The sequence below is a fragment of the Amborella trichopoda genome, chromosome 3, assembly GCF_054954075.1.
Source record: "Amborella trichopoda isolate Santa Cruz 75 chromosome 3, AtrichopodaSantaCruz75HAP2 v2.0, whole genome shotgun sequence".
Taxonomy (NCBI): Eukaryota; Viridiplantae; Streptophyta; class Magnoliopsida; order Amborellales; family Amborellaceae; genus Amborella; species Amborella trichopoda.
In genome coordinates, this window is record NC_142338.1 from 55,197,723 (window position 1) to 55,219,971 (window position 22,249).

Genomic DNA, 22,249 nt, shown 5'->3' on the forward strand with positions numbered 1-22,249 from the left:
ACATGTGAGTCCGTGGACTCGTAAAAACCGTGTCCAAATGCAAAGTGTTGCATGTTACAACCTTCCTTTTAGTTGCAATTTTTCCATCAATTAAAGGGCACAATGATTATTATTTTAAAAAAATTGCTGAAAACCTCCTAAAATATACTCTTTACATACTCTACCCCAACTATAAATTTTACTCATTTCTTTTTCTCAAAAACCATATTTTCTAACTAATACCCTCAACCAATGGTTTAAAAAACGGATCGGTGACCCGGATCGGGCTTCCAAAAAACCGATCCGGATCCGCGAATCGGCAATCCGGATCGGGAATCGGGTGAATCGGTCAGAATAAAGCTTAAAAAAAATCCGAAAAAATTATTAAAATTCATTATAAATATTGTTTTTTAGGAATTCAATAAGAAATGAGGGTACTCCATTAAGAATTTTCATGTTTTTGAATGAATATGTGAATATTGATATGTTCTTTCCCTGCATGAACCGCCATTCAGCATTTAATTTACATCACACAAAAGGATAAACATATAATTATCATGGAATAAGTATATCAACATACATGGACTACAATAAAGCATAAAATTAGTAACATATGATCTAAAAATAAAATGATAGACGACGTTATTGTTCTTCTTGGTCACGCTGATGCCATTGATTGAATTCGTTTAACAATTCATTGATTCGATCTAAAAACGAATCATCGATATTAGCAGGCGTCTGACTATTCTCAAATCCCTGAGTGTTAGTGTTTTGTTGTGTTCCCAATCTAAAATCCCCGAAGATTGTCCATCCTTCATGCTCACTTGTACTGTCGTGCTCATCCCTACACTGTTGCTGTTGGGACTCGATATGTGAATAATATGGCCGGGATAGGGTGGCCTCAGAATCATCATCTCTCTCATTTTCTTTTTGAATAATATGGATTAAAAAAAAAAATAACAAATTTTCAAAAAAATCGATCATGGATTAAAAAAAAAATCACAAATTTTCAAAAAAATCGATCATGGATTAAAAAAAAAAATCACAAATTTTCAAAAAATTCTATCATGGATTACAAAAAAAAATTTGATCATGGATTAAAAAAAAAAATCACAAATTTTCCAAAAATTCTATCAAGGATTACAAAAAAAAATTCGATCATGGATTCAAAAAAAAAAATCACAAATTTTCAAAAAATTCAATCATGGATTACAAAAAATTCGATCATGGATTACATAAAATTCGATCATGGATTACATAAAATTCGATCATGGATTACAAAAAAAAACAAACAAAAAAAAACAAAAAATTCAATCATGGATTACAAAAAAAGAAAAAAACAATTCGATCATGGATTACAAAAAATTCAATCATGGATTACAAAAAACTCTAACATGGGTTACAAAAAAAGCAAAAAACAAAAAATTCAATCATGGATTACAAAAAAAAAACAAACATTTCGATCATGGATTACAAAAAAAAAACAAACATTTCGATAATGTATTACAAAACATTCGATCATGGATTACAAAAAATTCTATCTTGGGTTACAAAACAAAAAAAAAAAACAAAAAATTCGATCATGGATTACAAAAAATTCTATCATGGGTTACAAAAAAACAAAAAATTCGATCGTGGATTACAAAAAAAAAAAAACAATTCGATCATGGATTACAAAAAAATCGATCAAGTATTACAAAAAAATCAATCATGGATTACAAAAAAAAAAAAAAAAAAAAAAATCCGTACGGGACTCGCCGATTCCGTGCAGTGAATCGCGCGAGTCACTGTACAGAATCGTCCGGTTCTCTCGAGAACCGGACGATTTCCGATTTTTAGCCGATACGATCCACTTTTTGCGATTTCCGAGTCGAACCGGGCGAGTCCGGTTCGACTCGGCGTTTTTTAAAACATTGCCCTCAACTCAAAAAGTGATATCTTTTTTGATGAAAATACCCATTCTCGTACTTTCACCGTACGAACAAATCATTTGGACGGATCCCAATAATCCTTTCGCTGGACCGCGGTTGTTATTTGTTGGACTTACTACATATGTCGGACTGCATTGCTACAATACTGGATTGCTTATTTAGACAATGATACGCCGGACCACCCTACTCATATATCTAAAACGCCGTATTGAGACCATGAAATGCCAGACTTACGTCTCCAGTAGTAAAATCACCGGAGCAAAGTTCTGTAATGTTCGACCGCGAGTAAGATATTGCCAGACTGCATCCTTCCAGTGGCGGATAGATCGACCATAACGCTAGAGCGAAGCGGTGAAACGATGGGCTTAACATCATTCCAGAAACACATACCGGACCGTACATTGCAAACGCCGGACTGACCCCATTCCAGTAAGCAATTGCCAGAGCACTACTTCAAATCGCCGGACTGCCTACATTACAGTAAACATATTGCCAGACCGCGCACATACACTGCTGGACAACTGCATCAAAACACTAGAGTGATTTTATTACAGTACGCAAAACGCCGGATCACACCTACAAAATGCCGGACTGCCTACACAAACGTCAGATGGACGGACTGCCTACGCAAACGCCGGACTGCCTACGCAAATACCCTTTTTAACATAGAAGTTAAAAAAAAAAGGTAATTTTGTCTTTACTTTTATTTTTTTTTAGGTAGGGGGTATCAGTTAAAAAAGATTGGTTTTTGAGAAAAAGAAGTGAGAAAAGTACATAGAAGTTAAAAAAGGGGGTAATTTTGTTTTATTTTTATTTTTTTTTAGGTTGGGGGTATTAGTTAGAAAAGATTGGTTTTTGAAAAAAAGAAGTGGGAAAAGTTTAAGGTGGGGGTAAAGTGTCTAAAACGTATATTTTAAAAAATTTTCAACAATTTTATTAGGTAAGTGAGAAAGAGTAAGTCAGTAAAGATTTGGGCCATACTCTCTTGATGAGAATGGAGTTGAAGATTTCATCGTAAGAATCGTTAGTAAATACCGCTAAAGAAGGCCACGATAACTTAAAAACCACTAAATGCATTAATCCTTCAAAAAACACCACTTAATGCAATAATAGTTTCCGAAAAGCATTAAATGGTCAACTGTAATTGAGTCGAATGGCATTTCAACAAAATATGAGGGTCTTCAGAGTAAGGAACGCAGTGAGCATGCGGGCAGCCTGCATATTAGCCTGTGGGCAGCCTGCATATGAAATGTATATTCGATAATAAATATATTTTTTTAAGACTATAAAAAAAGTAAATAAAATTTTAAAATTTAAAATCAACTATTATATTAAAAAAAACATTTGAACGATTAGTTACGATTGTTTTTGAATGGACCACCTGGATGCTTTACACCTCTGGACCCTGAAGTGCGGTGGAGCCCACATGAGTCGATTGTTCTTAAAGAGTAATCAGGATCCTGCACACGCAAGAACACCAAAACCCTTCTGAAATCCTAGTACCAAAACAAACACATCCCTTTCCTTTTTCTCGCCAATTTTTATGCAAATGTCTGTCTATATAAAGGCTCCTGTGTCTTATCAAGTGCCAATGTCTTATTAGAGCTTCAAGATTTCATTTCTGTGTTTTTGTTTTCTCGACCCGAAAATGGAGAATCACAATCCCTTTCCTTCATCTTCTCTGCAAATTTTCATGGCTGCTTTATTTGGAGCTTCAGTCATGGCGATCTCCTCCTTTTACTTCCACAAACGCGCAGTGAACCACATTCTCGAGCGAGCTTTGCATTTTCGTCGCAAAGCTGTACGTTCGAGGTCCGCCATTGATGAAGCTCAGAGAGAACGAGAAGAAGAAGAAATGGAAAAGGAAGACGAAGAGGGAGAGGAGGAAGACGAGGATTACGATGGAGGAATAGGGTTTATAGGAGGGGCATGGGGGAGTAATGTTTTGCGTGGTGGTGAGAGAGAAGCCATGTGTTACAGGGTTTCGAGTTCAATGCCCGATGAGAAGCTTCTTCGATGGAGAGGGAGAAAGCCGTCTGAGTTGGTTAAGGGAGAAGAACAGAGGAGAAGAAATATGTCGATCGCCAATGGTTGCTCATCTTCTGGTAGACTCGATTGTATTCCTGATGGGATTACTAGCCTTCAAACTCAAGGAGAAGGTAGGGTTTCCTTTATGTATTGAAGTGGATGTTTGTTTATGTTGATTTTTAGGCTTGTTTTTACTCTCTTACACATGCACTGTGTTTATATGGATCCACAATTGCATTGAATTTCTCTTTACCTAAACCCTACTCTCTCTCTCTCTCTCTCTCTCTCTCTCTCTCTCTCTCGCCTCACACACACACACATATACAGACTTTGCGCTTATTTGGATTCACGGCTTTAACTTGTCTCTCCCTAAACCCCAACTCTCAAATGCGCAGCATGAGTAATGCTTTTTTCCTTTCTCTTATGCAAAAATGCTAGAATGAAGTTAATGACTTGGGGTTATTTGCAAATCAGTATATGCATACCGTGGTAAACAAAGTGTTATGTAACTCAGTTTCCAGAAATATGTGGTTTCCTTAACTATCTTTTTCTAGTGAGTGCTATTTGTGCCCATCATCAAATTTAGCGACAATGAAAATAAAAACGAAAAGGAAAAAAAAAACTTATCTCTTGCATCATATTTCTAGTTTCTAGTGGTTTGCTACATGAAACTTACCTGAGAAAATCTTTGGATTGCATTTTTTCTTTTGCATTCTTTGTGCTTTGAATTTCTTTTAGACTTTAAACAATGTTTCTGATCTTATGGATTCTCTCAATGCAGATGTCCTGAACAAGATAGAACTGTTAATTTTCTTAAAGCATGTATATAATTATATATCTTGGTTTATCTTGCCATAAATTTATGTTATGATCTCTATGAGCTCCATAAGTGTCCAATGAATTATTTTGTTATTATTACAGGAAACAATCAATCTCTTAATCATTCAAGTCCGCATATGAGTTTCTCATCTCTTTTAAGGTCATCAACCCCAAAATCCCAAGTTGCTTCTGCATTTCAAGATGTGGAGGTATGTGATAATGAAGAAATTCCAAATGAAACTCGGGAAAATGAGAGTTACAGATACATGAATGGAAATGGTGATCCTTCTTTACTTGGCACTATGGGCACATATGTAAGTGATCAGATCTCTGTTTTTGAATAGTATGCGACCTTTTTTGTATCTCAATTTTAAATTTTAACACTGACAATAAGTCAGTTATAATTGTAATTTGTGGAAATTTTGGGTTTGGTTGCAGGACGTGGACACAAATGACGAGGATTTATCACGTATTTCATCTATAGATTTTGGTGGTAATTCTTATAAGAGCAACATTTTTGGGACAGTTGTAAGTAATTCAAATAATATTAATGGAGATCATTGCATGCACACGCCGACCCCAGTTGCAGCAGATATTTTAAGAAAGGAACCTGAGAAGGAAGGGATTCCACTGGAAATGGCACTTAATGGTAATCCCCATTTTAAAAAAGAAAAAACTTCTAACCGTTGTTCAATATTTTATGTCCATTTTCGAAAACAGTTCTTTTTTGATCTTTAGGCACTATTTGATGAATGTTGAAATCCACCTCTAGTAATTGGATAAGCATATAGTTCCAAGAGTGTCATCCCACATCTCTGAGTCCATTCAATGGCTTTCCTTTATTTAATTCCTTCCCTTTCCCCCATCATTCATCAGTGAAATATTCTAAAATGCCCTGGACATGAACAGTGTGTTCTTATATGATATAGGGCATGATAAAGTCTAGATTCCACCCAGACAGGGAAGTGAAAGCTGAATTTTTTAGGATCCCTCCCCCCTCCCACATGTTCAATCTTTTTTTAGCAGTTTCCCATAGATCTTTATTATTAACGCAACCTTCATTTTGCTCAGGAGTTGTATTTAGTACCTCTAAGAAAGATGATTATCTGCCATAAGTCAGTAATGTGGGTTGGCTTGGATTACTTAGTGTTGTGCGCCTAGGAGGGCAGTGCACTTTGGGATGCAGAAGAGCTATTGTTGCCCTGCTCCCTAACCTAATGTGGCACTGGGTTCAGACCGCAGGGAACCGTAGCATCATGAATAACACATTGTTTATGGTTAATTGTTTTTTCACTCAAGACTCCTTATAGGTGTCCTTTGCTTTGTTCATCTTGCACCAGTGTACTTATTGTGCTATTCCTGTGGTAAGTTTGCTTTCATATGCGTCATGTGCTTTTATTCCGAGTTACATCTTATCAAAATTCTTTAGTTGATTCAATCTGAGCTTAGGCATCATTATTTGTTTTACATTACAACTCAGCACTAGTTATTGTAGCATTTATTTTTCAAACGACAACTTGTTGTTATGTTTATTTTCCACTTGTTGATGACTTTTATACTGTTTACAGAGGCACTTAGTGGAGAGGATAAGGAAGTACGCTTGATGCTTCAAGAGTGCCTTTCCCTTAGGAACAAATATGTCTTTCGAGAAAAGATTGTTATGTGGGAGAAGGAAATGATGTCCGACCCAAGTACCCGGAAGCCAGTTATTGATCCTTTTTGTTATAAATCTGAGCGGCCAAGTGAGGTAGGTGAAAGCATTTTTGGTTGCTCACTGATAATTTATTTACTTCTGATCATTAAAAAAGGATAATACATCAACTTTCTTTTCAAATGTATTAACTTTTAGTAAAGGGGATGCTATAGTGCAGTATGTGAAACTCTAATATGGCATTTAAAAGAATTTGGTTAGAATGACCTATTTCGGGCCTAATCTGATTGTAATTCTATGATCCGATGTTGCTGAAAGCATTATTTTTGGATGGAAGACGGAGTAGTGCATGTCTATTCTGACAAAGAAAGTGAGTATATATGCTTTCATTGTCCAAGTTGGTGTTTTTTCCTTTCTATTGTGCTTGTTTTAGGTAAGTTATCTTAGTCTAGCTCCATGCTATTTGTGAGGTTCTTTTTGGAGTCTCTAATGTTTTTATTGTTTTTTGAGGATTATCTTTCAGTGAGCAGAGAGCTTTTCCCTAGCTCCATGCTATTTGTGAGGTTCTTTTCGGAGTCTCTAATGTTTTTATTGTTTTTTGAGGTTTATCTTTCAGTGAGCAGAGAGCTTTTCCCGGTTGCTGATTCAACAACATTTTTTACTGACATGCACCATATTCTGAAAATTATGAGTACTGGAAGTCTGCAGACAGCATGCAAATATCGGCTAGACCTTTTAGAATATGTGGGTTTTTGTCAATTGTGGATTTTACGTTCTTATATTCTATTTTTGAATTCTATTTCCATCCTGGTTTCTTGTTTATATATAACTTGAATATATTTTCAGAAGTTCAGGCTCCATCTGTTGCTGAATGCTGATCGTGAATTTCTAGCTCAAAAGAGTGCACCACACCGTGATTTTTACAATGTCAGAAAGGTTGATACACATGTGCATCACTCTGCATGCATGAACCAGAAACATCTTTTGCGTTTCATTAAGTCAAAACTTAGGAAAGAGCCTGATGAGGTAAATATCCTGATTTTGCAACTTCTTTTTTTCTTGTTTTAGCCCAAAGCCCAATATTATTGGCATAATTTATTCCAGTCTGTCTCCAGTCAACATTATGAGAAATCTGGTGCAGTATTTTTATTTTTCCAACGTTTGAAATTTTTCTCTTACTCTACTCTCTACTTTTTCCACCATAATTATTAGGTTGTCATATTTCGGGATGGAAAATATCTTACTCTCAGTGAAGTATTTGAGAGTTTGGATTTGACTGGGTAAGTTTCGGAAACATCTTTTGCAATATCCATTTGTATTCACTTCCTTGATGGAGACGGTACCAATTTAGTTGTGGTATTGGCAGGTACGACCTTAGTGTTGATCTCTTAGATGTGCATGCAGACAAGAGTACCTTCCATCGATTTGACAAATTCAATCTTAAATACAACCCTTGTGGCCAGAGCAGACTCAGAGAAATTTTTTTAAAGCAAGATAATCTTATTCAAGGTACTTTTCTGCATATTGGATGTAAATTTTGTTAGGTTTGCCTCTCTCTCTCTCTCTCTCTCTCTCTCTCTCTCTCTATCTCAACCCCCCTCTCTTTCTGTGTGTATATGTATGTGAGAGAGAGAGAGGTGATTACGATATGGATTCCTGAGTTAACCATTGTTGAATGGTGATTCAGGTCGCTTTATAGCAGAAGTTACAAAAGAAGTTCTATCTGATCTTGAGACAAGTAAATTCCAGGTTAGCCAATATCTTGGTTTTAAGAATTATGTCCATCTTATTTTAACTGATATTCCTATTTGGAAGGAACTAAAATGCATTCCAAATGAATGTCATGTTGTCAGAATCCTTTTTTGCGATGATGCTGACTTGTTGATATGTGGCAATATTGTATATTACTAAAAAATGGCTTTGACCAAACAAAGTTGTAGATTACTAAAAAATGACTTTGAACAAACAAATTGAATCTCTTAGATTCTGCTCAGTACTTGGCCAAGTCATTTGGCAGTCTGATTCAGCCTCGGACTTGGCAAGTTGTAACAAAGTTGAAAGAGCTTATTCCAAAAATAAAATGGGAAACAGCATAAAAATTAAGAAACATATTTTTTTTTGTTTTTTGGGTAGTTAAGAAACATCTTTAAGAAAAGAGAGCATAAAGAAAAAGCGCAGGCTCCATTGAGCACCTAGAAATAAGATTAAAACGTTAACCATGAAAATGGAACCTAAGATATCCAAGGTCTCCCAGGGTCTTGGATGACTTGGGCTAGTATGTGATGAAACTCACATATTTTATAAGACTCATTGATTTCTAATGTGACTCGGAGAGTTTTGCTATGAAACTTACCAGAATGTCAATGATACATCCAGGGTCTTTGTGAGAATTGGTCCTCTCTCTCTCTCTCTCTCTCTCTCTCTCTCTCTCTCTCTTCATTTGAGTAGGCATTCTCACACTATGTGCATATTTGGCATTGACAATATTGATTACTCTTGATTCATACTGAGACATTATGTTTTTGAGTCTATGAAATGCTCGGGTGTTTCTGTTGACCCATCATTCTTGAGATTTTGAGCTGCAATTTATTCACACCAATTTTTGCTACTCAGGAATATATCAGGGTTACTGTAGACACGTCCAGTCTAGGAATTTTCTATATTCTTACCAGGTCTTTGTCTTGCATTTCATATTTTTAGGTTTAATTTTACATCCATTGTGAACTATTCACATATATATAACATTATAATTGAATTCCAATATTAATATATTTTTCCCATTTTCATTTTCTTATGACATACCTGATTCCTGAATTAAAAGAGATCGTGACTTTATATTGCTGCATATGTCCTGGTTTTGAGTCCTATGCTATGTACTGGTCTTCATCATATACTTGAAAAGGACTATCCTTCTATGTTGCAGGTGGCTGAGTACAGGATATCCATCTATGGAAGGAAACAAAGTGAATGGGACCAGTTGGCCAGCTGGTTTGTTAACAATGAAATTTATAGTGAAAATGCGATTTGGTTAATTCAGGTTGGACTTCTCATGCTAGCATAGATGAAAGGCTGCTAAGGGAATTGTTGGCAGTTGGGGCTATATCAATGATTTCATAACGTTCTTGATCTGTCACACAAAGAATTTTGGGTGATTGTTGGGTGTCATATTATTTGATGTCTGTGTGAGGTACTTGTAGATTAAGAATGGTGCATGTTTTTCCTTGTGTGGACATGGTTGAGCAAATTGAGTTTTAAGCATTAGCTGTTTGCCGTGTTTCAAAAGTCACACTTGGTATCCTACTCACCAAGGGTCCAAGCCTGAGACGGTCCGTTCATACATGGGCGAGTCCAAGTGGACTGGGCAGTTTTTAATAAGCAAAATATAAAAATTATGAAATTTTTGGAGACCTGGGCAATTGCAGGGTTTTCCGGGCCTGCAACTCCAGATCCGGGCCAAGGCCTGGTGATTGTTTGCACACTGGTAGTTTGGAGCATGGCTATTTTGAAAATGCTATGCTATTAATGAAGTCCAAGCATTGTTGCCATTTTCTTCATTTGCTCCTCATAGTTAATATTAATCAATTTTCTTATTTGAATATTCGTTATTCTTCATTTGGAATTGCGTGTCCTTTGTGTTTTCATAATTTTATAGTATCATTAAATAGTTGGCATTTGCCTCATTCTAGTTACGATCCAGATATATCTGCTGACCTCTTATCATTTGCCAGCTGCCCCGCTTGTATAATGTGTACAAGGACATGGGAATTGTAACATCATTCCAGAATATTTTAGACAACGTTTTTATCCCTCTTTTTGAAGTTACAGTTAATCCCAGCTCGCATCCAGAGCTTCATGTGTTCTTGAGGCAGGTTGGTTCATCAGATGATGTACTTCTCAGTTTTATGTCATTTTATATCATGTTTACTATGTATTGCATGAGAAATGTGTGAACATTCTTTTATGTCTAGATGTAGTTTAGATTTGAGTACTCAATTGTGTGAAAATGAGCAAAGCACTCTTATGCATGAAATTACATGAAAATGGACAAACATTTTCTTGATGTTGTGTGGCACTAGGTTCTATTCTATGATCAGTAAAATGAAGAGAATGCAGCCAATAAAGCAACATGAAAAGCCCTTGCTCCCCACCATGACAGCCCTCGTGAGCAAAATTTCTTCTCTTTCAGTAAAAATGACATCGTAAAGAAGGGCAGTGACCCACCTATTAAATTAATAGTATAGTTAACCTATCCAATATAGGTTCTCCACGATTTCAAAACCTTAGCAAGAACAAGGTTTATATACATCCATTCATCCACCATCCATCCATACATACATACAAAAGTACATTTGGTTGTGTGCTTGCATGCACGTGCGACAGAGATTAATACAGATCCCCTTTTCTTGGTCTGTTATTAGGGTTCTGATATCGCGTCTAGAAACATCAATGGATTGAGATGGATTCATTCTCATGTAACCACATATTGGAGCCATTAATGTGTATATCCTTGTGTCTCAGGAAAATTGCTAATAGTTATCTTACAACTATGCATATGAACCAAAATTCATATGTGAATGCATAATTCCATATATCCGCATGATATAACGTTGAAGGACAATATGATCCTAACATGTACAATTGTGTAAAATCAACAATTTACGCTTTCCCATATCTTTGAGAGAGAGAGAGAAAGTATTCACACCTTCACTACTGAAAACGACTTAAGGAAGTGTATGGATCTTTAGCAGCAGACCAAAATTTCACTAGGAATTTTCATGACAAAATTAGGGTCATGGACATCAAGGATTTGGAGGTAGCTCAAGGAGACGATGTGTGCATGGACAATCAGCAACAATGGATTATAATATGGAGGATGGTTACTTCATTTCCAAGTCGACACCAACAGCATTGCCCTTTTAAAGCATTCTATCTCCCAATTTCCATCATGTTTGCTTAATTGATACGCTCGCTTGCTGTTATGATTATCATATTTAACTATTTGGATGCATGTTGGTAACAGTAAATTCAAAATAACAAGTTTCAATCACTATGATATCCAAGCATCAACTTCTGTAGCTTCTTGCTGTTGAATTTATCTTTTGTCGTCTTGGAGAATTATTGCTTTTTAGTTTCAAGTATATGGACTAGGGAATGATCTCATTCTGGCTTTGTGGTTTACTATTCTGGCTGATTCTTGATTTTGATATCTGCTTGAATTTCTGCTTCCAGAATTTTCATGTATCTTCTACCCAGTAAGGACCTTATTTGTGTTGAAAAGATCGTGATGCAAAATTTGTGCTTTGTTTCTATTGTTATGGAGCAATAGAATTTACTATTGTAGAAAATTGCTTTGGCGACCGTATTTCTTGTGTCCATCACTCTATCCACACTAGATATTGGTGTTTGATTTGTTAGTTATCCATGTCATCCAATGACTTGCATAATCTTTTTCTATAAATTTACAGTGGGAAGAACATGTAGACGAGTTTGAGACCTTTCTTTTATTTTGTTGTAGGTTGTGGGTTTTGACATTGTCGATGATGAAAGCAAACCTGAGAGGCGTCCAACGAAGCACATGCCAACACCTGCTCAGTGGACCAATAATTTTAATCCTGCCTTTTCATACTATGCATATTATTGCTATGCAAATCTGTATACTCTTAATAAGGTTGGTATCTATTACCCGACGTAACTAAGGATTTGGCGTGGATTGTGTTTATCCTACCACACGATGAATGCTTGTGAAGGCAAACTGCTCCCTCCAAATTACTACTGGTGACCTCACATGTCCCAACATGAAAAGGGACACATAAGAGGGAAAATGTAGTTGTGCAGTTGTAATTGCCATGTCTTTGTATTTGTATCAACAAGGCATAGCCTGATTTGGTGTGATCATTAGATAGTTTATATGGGTTAAAGGTATTAAGCAAAGCGTCTTTTACACCTCTAAACACTGTCCAAGGGGCATGGGTGCTAAATGCTATCTTGTTAGTGGGATCTATGTGTAAGCTTCATAGAGTTTGTTTCTTTTCTTGCCCACAGCTTCGTGAATCGAAAGGAATGTCTCTGATCAAATTTCGACCTCACTGCGGAGAGGTATCTGTTTAATACTTTCTGTACTTTGCTTTCCCATTTTGCATTTGTTTGATTGGTTGCTTTGTTTAGTAGTTAGTAACTGAGTAATGTATTCAATAGGCTGGTGATATCGATCACTTGGCTGCCGCATTCCTTGCAGCACACAACATTGCACATGGAAATAATCTCAGAAAATCAACTCCATTACAGTATTTATATTATCTTTCCCAGGTGAATGTGTGAAGTTTTTCCTAGAAGTGTTTATTGTCTTGGATGTCCTAGATTGCTTTCTTTTAGGTAAATTGTTATTTGAGGGGAATGCTTACAATGGTAATTCCTTTTGCAGATTGGGTTGGCCATGTCTCCTTTGAGCAATAATTCCTTATTTTTGGATTATCGTCGAAACCCATTCCCAATGTTTTTTGCTCGTGGACTTAATGTGTCCCTTTCAACAGATGATCCTCTCCAGATCCATCTAACCAAAGAACCTCTTGTAGAGGAATACAGTGTTGCAGCACAGGTTTGGAACTTTGCTTTTCGTATTATTATTGTCGTTGTTATTGTTGTTCTTCTTGTTCTCTGCATGTACACCTAATATCATATGTTTTTCTCAGGTATGGAAGCTCGGTTCGTGTGATCTCTGTGAGATTGCAAGGAATTCAGTCTATCAGTCTGGTTTTAGCCATGCAACAAAGGTGTTAAGCATAAGCAAATTTGTCATAAAGTCTTATTTATATGACCATGTATCAACTAAATTATGTGTTTATTCCATCATCAACTATGAATCAGCCATTACTTCCTGCTTCTATCTGTGCAAATTGCCAAAACGATAATCAATTGCTTGAAAGATTTAACTTTAAAAAGGATTTAGAGAACACAATAAATCCATTTACCAAATCTTGTATTGATCTGCAAATTCTGGATTTACTGCAGCTTCATTGGCTTGGAAACAAATATTACAAGAGAGGACCTGCAGGAAATGATATCCAAAAGACAAATGTTCCACTCATGAGAGTTGCTTTCCGCCACCAGGTATCATCTATGACAAACCCTAACCTTGAATCCTAATGGTGTTCATTGGATGACTCATATATCAATTTGTGGTTTCATTTTTGGCAGATATGGAAAGAAGAGATGCAATATGTGTACATGGGAAGAGCCAAAATATCCGAAGAAATAGATGCCTGAAACCGTTTCCTAATTGTTAATGCGGGTGTCCTTGTCTGGGTGCTGTTATATGCTTACACTTCCCTTTTGTTTGGAAAATCGTCCCATGTGAAAAGTGGGATTGTAAAACTCCGTAGTTCATGCGCTTATGTTGGACATAATGAGTTCCTTTTCTTTTATTCGTGAGCGTCAAAAGAATTTGAGTGGTTGATCTCCTGTCTTCTTGATCACTTGTGAAGTAAGAGAAAATCCTTCAGGTGGCTCAAGTCATTGAGTATAAAGGGTTTGACTCGAGCTGAAACCAATGCAGTCCTGCTCAGAGGTGAAGCTGCAAGTACATGGAGGTTAGGCCTTTTGTTTTTTCCCTTGAGAAATTCAAGAAAAGCTTCACAGTCCTGCTAAACTCGTGTTGCTCATAAGATGAATCAGAGGAAAAGATGTAATTGCGTGGAGGTTATTTTGGATTTTGTCATTTTCTTAGAGAAGCAAAATGGCACACCAATCCGCCAATACAGGGATTAGAAGAGATACAGGAGGGGTTTTGGAATTTTATGTCCCTTATAGAAGACCTTCAATTAGATCTATTATATGTTCATGTATTACCTTTAACAATAAGAGAAAAACCTTTCGTTATCTAATTGAATGTTCATGCAGCAAGTTTCGTAATATTTTGTTGCACACAGCTGTTGAAGCCAAACTCATCCTTGGGTAACATGTACATTCAAGATTAGGGATATCAGGCATGTGTAGTGGGCGATATCAATAGCAAAGCTGGATATTGATTTCAATTGAGATGTATTATTTAAATCTTGAGTTTAGAGGATCTCCACTATTTTTTAAGCTTTTAAAGATGAAAATAAATATTAAATCTTTCCAATATTGAAACCACATTTTTCGACACTATTTGAAAGTGTGCCTTATTTTGATTGTTTAGAGCGCAAACTGAACCCATTAAAGAATGATCTTGCTTAGCATTTACCTGAGGATCTATGTGTTTTTTTAGCTATATAGAAACCATTACATTTATTTGCTTGGTAAATTTTGTATGTGATTTTGTATTAAACGATCGTCATATTCACAATCGGAACATCAAATCAGTACTATTGTTTGATGACTTGTATTGCTCGCTATGTGTCCTTCAAGCTTAGTGAAGGATAGCCGGTTGTGATATTCTTTTAGATTAACTCTTAGGATCATCCAAGAAATATGGATATTATGCTTCATCATCATTGTTAGTGCCTTTTCTCAAGTAATTGGGGTCGGAAATATAAATGTAAGCTTGTCATTCTGTTCTATTAGGGGTCATATTGTTAGTGAGGTCATAAGTCTCTTATCTTTTCTTATTACTTTCACAGTCATTTTTTTGTGAAAAAAAATTGTTTCATACGAGCTGGACTACATTATACAACATCCATCTTAAAGATGGATGCAAATAGGTGGTCTATTTAAAAACAAGTGCAACTAATGGTCCAAATGTTTTTTTAATATATGTTATTTCCACTTTTCAAAAAAACAAAATTCATATATATGATCTCCATGTCAAATATTATATATTCTATAAAAATTAGGATCAAATTATATTTAAAATATATATTTATTGTCAAGCCCGTATTTCTACAATATGCAGGCTGGTCGCATAGAAACCGTGTCCTTTTCTGAATTTTCTTTCGTGTACCTCTACAATGCCTTTTGAAACACATGTTGTTTTGTGTCCTACACTAATTCTTTATAGTATTGAGAGTAGAAGCGCTCAATCCACAAATCAGTTGTTTCATTAAATTGTTTGATTCTTGCATTCCTTTGATTCAGTTAATGCCAGTAGCTGTACGTATTTGCAGATGTACTTTTACTAGGCATGTTGGTTGTTTTGAGTTCTTATAAAAAGCCATGCAGGATGAATATAGTGCGGGTTGTGTTAATCTTTGGCGATGACGTTTCCATTCCTCCTTGCACGCTAGCGTGTGTATGTGTCCAGGTCCTGCTGTTCCTGTAAAATTGTTGGATAGTGACTTGTTTGAGAAAATCCATTCAAGAAATTGCCTTAACCAAATGAAATGGTTTCAGCTGCGTTTTACCATTACGAGAAATAAAAAGAATTGTTTGAAGTTGCATATCATTTTTGGTACACCAGCCCAATGAAACTGTTTCTGCTGTTTTTATCGGTAGAAGAAATTAGATAAGTTGCATTTTTTGGATACACCTGCCACCGCTGGCTGCTTTGAACCATTTCAAACCACTTTTGTGCCTTAGTCCCAATTACGGTAGTCCTTTAGTAGATTTCTCGGAACCTAGTTGGGATTGAATTGGAAAACACTAGAATGTCTGGTCTAGTTTCTTATCCAACTAGGTCTTTATCTGGTGTTTCAAATTAGGCATGCAACAATGGTAGGTATTTAATACGATCTACGTGTGATAAGAAGATAAATACAACAATCAAACCTCGGGGTCCCGAAATTAAGAATCTAAAATGTGCTTTGCATTTGAAAACCATGGTGAGGAACAACTGCCATGAATATATCAAATAACCTTCTCATTTAAATCATATAAATCCAGTAGGTAATTATAATCAGAAGAACAGCAAACGAGTTACATAAGATGTCCCTATTGTTGGAAGAATGACGTCTATGTTTGCTAGGGTATAAGTAACATTTACAAGCTTGTATAGCATCACAAATAGCTAAAATATCCCTCTTGTGCATATCTAGAAAGAAACAAATGCTGAGAGCTCGGTGCGAAGAATAAACGATGAAACTAAGCTTGACATGCAATATGCCAGTGTTTTCAAAGGTGGTTCCTATTGAATCATAGGAATCCAACTACAAAAGTGGTCAATTGGGAGGAGTGCCACATGATGATGTCTTGGATTCCATTCCTAATCGGTCCTAAATTAAATACATACGGGACATCTTTAGACGGATATTGAATCATAGGAATCCAACTACACATAGGAATCCAACTACAAAAGTGCTCAATTGAGTAGGATACCACAAGATGATGTCTTAAATTCCATTCCTAATAGGTCCTAAGCTAAATAAATACATATGGGATATCTTTAGAGGGCACATACTTGCTTTTCTTTATTTTCTTTTTTTCTTTAAGACTTAGGAGAAGTATGTAGAATATATGTAGAAGCAAATGGAGTTGAAGAATCATGTCAATGGAGGATCAGTGAGTGATGGACCACAACTAAACTCATTTGCATGGAGTGCAAAAAGTTTGTGCCAACAATATTTGGTACATATCTATAGTGGGGAGATTTCTATTTTTAAAGAACTAGGGGGAATATATATAAAACAGCAAATGGAATTGAAGAATCCGTCTGTGGAGGATTAGTCACGATTCTTATCTTTAAAGAACGAGGAGGAATGTATATAAAAGAAAAAGGGGTTGAAGAATCCTGTCAGCGGAGGATTAGTCGAGTGATAGGTCACAAACACACTCATTCACAGGGGGAGCCTACAATTTGTGTCGACAGAATTTTTTCTTGAGAAAAGACCAATCAATGCATTTGCCATAAACAAAAACAATTTCAACAATGGGAGAACTGAAACTCCACCTGATGAAATTCTGCATTCCTCACAGTTCATGAAAATCCAACATACATAATGTGACAACAAACTCACAACCTCCATTCGAGCCAATTTGCACAAGAGAAGAAACAAGTTTGCAATTTTCTAATGGAGATGAATCCACCTTATTCAGACCTCCATGAACATTCAAGCTAAGATCATTAGAAAGCCACTTTTGTAACATAATTCCTACACTCTATTCTTTTCGACCTTCTTTTCGAGTTCGCGTTTATCCGGACCCACCACCTTGTCAACCAACTTCCCTTCTTTGATCAGAACAAATGTGGGCATTGCCTGTACACCCCATTCTTGAGAAACATCCTGTGGAAAGCCAATTCAAAGGCATGATCAATTTGGTTGCAGTGGAAGTTATTTCTGGAAATTTTCAATGGAGACTTTCAAAATCAAAAACTTAATTTCAAGAATTAGCATTGTGGGGGCATACTGGAAGTTCATCGACGTCGATCTTCAGAAATTTAACATCAGAGAATTTGTTAGCAAGCTCTTTGACAAAGGGCTCTATGATGCGGCAAGGCCCACACCATGAGGCGCTAAAATCAACCACTATCTGCACAAGTCCAGAGTATCCAAATCCAAGATAAGAGAATTCAGATTAACCCATATATGTATCTATTATAAACTATAACAGCAATAAGGAAAAATATTACATAAGGTCTTAAACTGTAGAATTAAAGAAGCACCTAAAAAATCCATTGGAAAAGGTTATTTTATGATGCACCCTCTAATTGATCATCTCGACATGAAGACGTATGAATATGAATAAATAAATAAAAAATTTGAGTCTCAAAAATACTGCATCTCGCAATACATTATCTAGACTGTCCATTCTCAAGATTTTCATATGTTTATAGATCTACTTAATTTTAACCATTTTTTGAGTTTAAAATTTTATAATTAGAGATAAAAATTGATTTGAGATAATCCTAAGAATGTTTTACACCAAAATTACATGTTATGATAAAATTGTTATGTATGGAAGCTCTAAACCTGATGGGTTGAATTTTGGAAAATAAAGTACGAGTTATAAAGCATATATCAGAAGGGGTACAACCACGGGCACGATAAACTGAAATCCACTATACCAATGATAGTTACATCATAGATTTTGGGACACAGAGTTACCTCTCTAACCTCGACAAAAAGCAAGTCGAGCATACCATTTAACACCTACTCTCCTTTCTTTTTCTTTACTTTTGGCAACTATTTCCAACAACACCAGATAGAGATGCTCATGTATGGTTAGGTTTCATTTGTATACTTGATGCACATGTATGGTTAAGTTTCATTGTATACTTGGTGGAATCTGGCATATCTTAACTAACATTTTGCGTGGGCTCGCCACGCATTTGTATGGTTTGGAGAAGCGTACTTGTCTTATAGTTTGGGGGCTGTATCTGTCTTTGGTTTCATTGCTTGTTGTTTCGCCTGGTTCAATAATACGGCTTATCCTAGTGAGTTTTACGGTCCTACAGGACCAGAAGCTTCTCAAGCTCAAGCATTTACTTTTCTAGTTAGAGACCAACGTCTTGGGGCTAACGTAGGATTTACTCAAGGACCGACCGATTTAAGTAAAGCTCAAGCGTTTCCTTTTCTAATTAGAGACGTCTTGGGGCAAACGTAGGATTTGTTCAATGACCCACCAGTTTAAGTAAATATCTAATGCGTTTCCCAACAGGGGAGGTCATTTTTGGAGGAGAAACTATGCGCAAAGTTTCTATCCATAGGAAGCTCTCTTCTCTCTAAGAGGAAACCTGGCATGTCATGCAATGGAGGCTTTGTCCCCTCTCTCCCTAGAAGAACCACAATTTCCATATAGTGACCCAAATAGGAAACAAAATTCTCTATACTTTCATCCCATATATATAAAGTTAGGAATCCACACTAAATAGGAAACTTCTTACTGATGTTACATATATCTGAAAAGACACATATATCTCAAAAGACCAAGAGATATATCAGAGTCCTAATCTTTTTTAATTTCTATTTACTTTTGGAAACTTATCAATATCAATCTCACATAATAAGTAAATATCTCAATCCCACATCATATAGGAATATCTCAATCCCACCTAAACATCATAATTCCACGTAATATAGGAATATCTCAATCCCCCATATTTCCGTATGTGGGTGATTTTGGATAGCACCAAATCCAACCAAATCCAACAAATATAATATGGGATTTATGTGGGTAATTTTGGATAGCACCAAATCCAACAAACATAATATGGGATTTATGAATATGGGATTTATGTGGGTGATTTTGGATGGCACCAAATCCAACAAATCCAACAAAACTTCCCTGGTGTAACTTAATTGGATTGTTGGATTGGGATTTATGTGGGTGATTTTGGATAGCACCAATCTAACAAACAAACATACTATGGGATTTATGTGGGTGATTTTGGATGGCACCAAATCCAACAAATCCAACAAAACTTCTATGGTGCGCGTGGGTGATTTTGGATGGCACCAAATCCAACAAATCGAACAAAACTTCTATGGTGCGCCTTAATTGGATAGTTGGATAGGGATTTATGTGGGTGATTTTGGATAGCACCAAATCCAACAAACAACAAATAACAAACATAATATGGGATTTATGTGATTTATGTGGGTGATTTTGGATAGCACCAAATCCAACAAACATAATAGGGGATTTATCTGGATTTATGTGGGTGATTTTGGATAGCACCAAATCCAACAAAACTTCCATGGTACGCCCTTAATTGGATTGTTGGATTGTTTCAAGTTGAAAACGTATAGACACCCCCACCCATTTTCAAATGTTCAGAACTTCAGAGTACCCAAAAGCGAATCATAATTTATCTACAAATACATGTAAACTATACGAAAAAAAAAATTCAGAAACTCAAGCCCATCAGCAAAAGTGAATCACAGAGCAGCATGGAGATAGGAACTGTAGCTTTCATTTAGAATTGATACCCTTTATTGGGTCTCTTGCAAGCAAAATATATGGAAACACCCAATTGATTCACAGTAAAAAGCACAAAAGCTGAATCCATCTTTGTGCAGAGGTGAATCTCTTGATTTGTGTGAACGAGCTTAAATGACAAATTCACAGCCTTCTCTAATATAACCAGAAAAATAAAAAGTAAAAAATCGAGAAAGACCAACAAAAAATTCCTCTCTCTCTCAAACAACGTATTGTTTGCTATGATATATGGGTCTTTGGCCCTTGGTTATCAGAAGATTAGGGGCATCATAGGAGTTTAGAAATCCACACAAAAAATTAGAAAATGAAATCAGATTCTGTGATTCAGATAGTGATTCATCGAGAGAGAGAGAGAGAGAGAGAGTACCAGTTGTTTAGATGACTTGTTAGCCTCGAAATGGGATCTCCAGTCTGAGGAATTGTGGAAGGTGAGAACAAGAGACGTGCCTTCTTCTTCGGCAGGGGCACGGCTTGATGAGAAAAACACACCCATTCTTTTGTCTCTTTTGTGTTGTGTGTGTGTGTGAGAGAGAGAGAGGGGCAATGAACAGTACGACGGTCTGAGAATGCCTGGTGCTATTGCTCTATAAGCCCCTATCTAAGTTGGATCGGCTCTTTTGTGTTGTGTGTGTGTGTGTGTGAGAGAGAGAGAGAGAGGGGGGCAATGAACAGTGCGAAGTTCTGAGAATGCCTGGTGCTAATGCTCTATAAGCCCCTCTTGTAAAACCAATCTAAGTTGGATTGGCCCGTTTTATGGGAAAGGTTTCTATGCTTCCCCCGGTGCATAAAAGTTCTATCCTCCCCCAAACCACATCCTGCCATCCAATTTTGATAACGAGAGCCGATCACTGTTTGAGCTATCCAATTGTGACCACGAGAGCCGATCACTATTTGATATTAGATCTTACTTTCAAAATATTTTTTTTAATTGTTTTTATACAAATTGTATGAATATAAAATTTGGTACGTGCAATCTTCTCATTAGACGCACCTATAAAAAATATTAAAAATAATTTTTCGATAAAATATAATGATCAAAATACCATTTGAAATTTTTAAAGGTATTTTAGCCATTTTATTTTATTAAAAATAATTTTTTTATATTTTAGCTGGTATGAGTTTAATAGAGGAATGGACAACCAAACCAAAATTTGGTGTCAAAATAGTTTATAGAAAAAAATAAAAATAAAATAATATAGAGACGTGACATTGTAATTGAGACAATCTTAGCCCTCCATTTAAATGGACGGTTGGATAAGGGAGAAGATAGAACTTCCATGCAGCAGGGGAAACATAGAAAGCTTGTCCTCGTTTTATACTACAATTTACATACATTTTACTACTTTAAATCTTTTAAAAAAAATAATAGATCATTTTAGCTAAAACTTTAAAAGGAATTTTTTCAACCTTTGTGATAACGTCGTATAGTTATAAGTACGGTTGTGGCTTGTATAAGGCCGAGGCCCTAAACAATTAAAGTACGACCGCACCTTCAAATAGTATCCGAAGACGATTCAAATACTTGCATAAGGCGAGGCCCTAAACAATCAAAGTAATAAGTGCACCTTCCTTCAAATAGTATTGAAAGATGTTTCAATATTGAAAATTTTTGTGATGACTTGAAAATTTATCTTTTTTTAATTATAAAATTTAAAATTTTAAAAATAGTATAAATTGAATATATCTATGAATATTTTAAAATTTTAAAAATTAACGGTCCGAAAATACATTACAAGATGCACTATTTTCAAAGCTTGAAATTCAATTTTTCTCTTGTCCATGCATATTGAGGTCAACATTGAATAACCTTTTTTAATAAAATTTTTGAAGCACAGCCATAATTTGATTGTTTAGGGCCCCACCCATATGTAAACTTCTTCCTATAAGTAATTATTAGTATTATGGTATACGATCCTATTTTTTAATTCAAACCTTTCTTGAATGTTGTTTTATAATTGACTATTTTAAAAGTTGACTCCTATTGCGTATGTGCCAAGCGCCAGCGAGGAAGAAATCCTATTTGGGTTAAGATTCCTCTTGAAGGCGGCAAATG

General features: G+C 35.9%; 2 protein-coding genes across 6 annotated transcripts; one reads left to right on the top strand and one right to left on the bottom strand.

The window, feature by feature from the left end:
- The first annotated feature begins 3,497 nt into the window (after positions 1–3,497).
- LOC18429443 (AMP deaminase) lies at positions 3,498–14,316 on the top strand. Of its 5 annotated transcripts, none has more exons than XM_020664276.2 (19): positions 3,498–4,069; positions 4,860–5,071; positions 5,196–5,406; positions 6,326–6,504; positions 6,727–6,778; positions 6,932–7,152; positions 7,255–7,434; positions 7,621–7,688; positions 7,775–7,917; positions 8,096–8,157; positions 9,332–9,445; positions 10,137–10,277; positions 11,924–12,076; positions 12,451–12,504; positions 12,604–12,714; positions 12,830–13,003; positions 13,098–13,178; positions 13,417–13,515; positions 13,603–14,316. In XM_020664276.2, the coding sequence occupies exons 1-19, from the start codon at positions 3,559–3,561 to the stop codon at positions 13,669–13,671; spliced, it is 2,835 nt and encodes a 944-aa protein (XP_020519935.1). In that variant the 5' UTR covers positions 3,498–3,558; the 3' UTR covers positions 13,672–14,316. The 5 variants fall into 5 exon arrangements, with proteins under 5 accessions (XP_020519935.1, XP_088717584.1, XP_088717586.1 ...); XM_088861458.1 differs by having other exon boundaries at positions 7,012–7,152; XM_088861460.1 differs by having other exon boundaries at positions 7,012–7,152; positions 7,263–7,434.
- A 2,861-nt stretch (positions 14,317–17,177) lies between these two features.
- LOC105420256 (thioredoxin H2-like) lies at positions 17,178–20,918 on the bottom strand. Its single transcript, XM_011623279.3, has 3 exons — positions 20,564–20,918; positions 17,665–17,787; positions 17,178–17,540 (listed from the first exon to the last, which is right to left on the bottom strand). Exons 1-3 carry the CDS (start codon positions 20,687–20,689, stop codon positions 17,409–17,411), a joined length of 381 nt encoding a protein of 126 aa, XP_011621581.1. The 5' UTR covers positions 20,690–20,918; the 3' UTR covers positions 17,178–17,408.
- Positions 20,919–22,249: the final 1,331 nt, after the last annotated feature.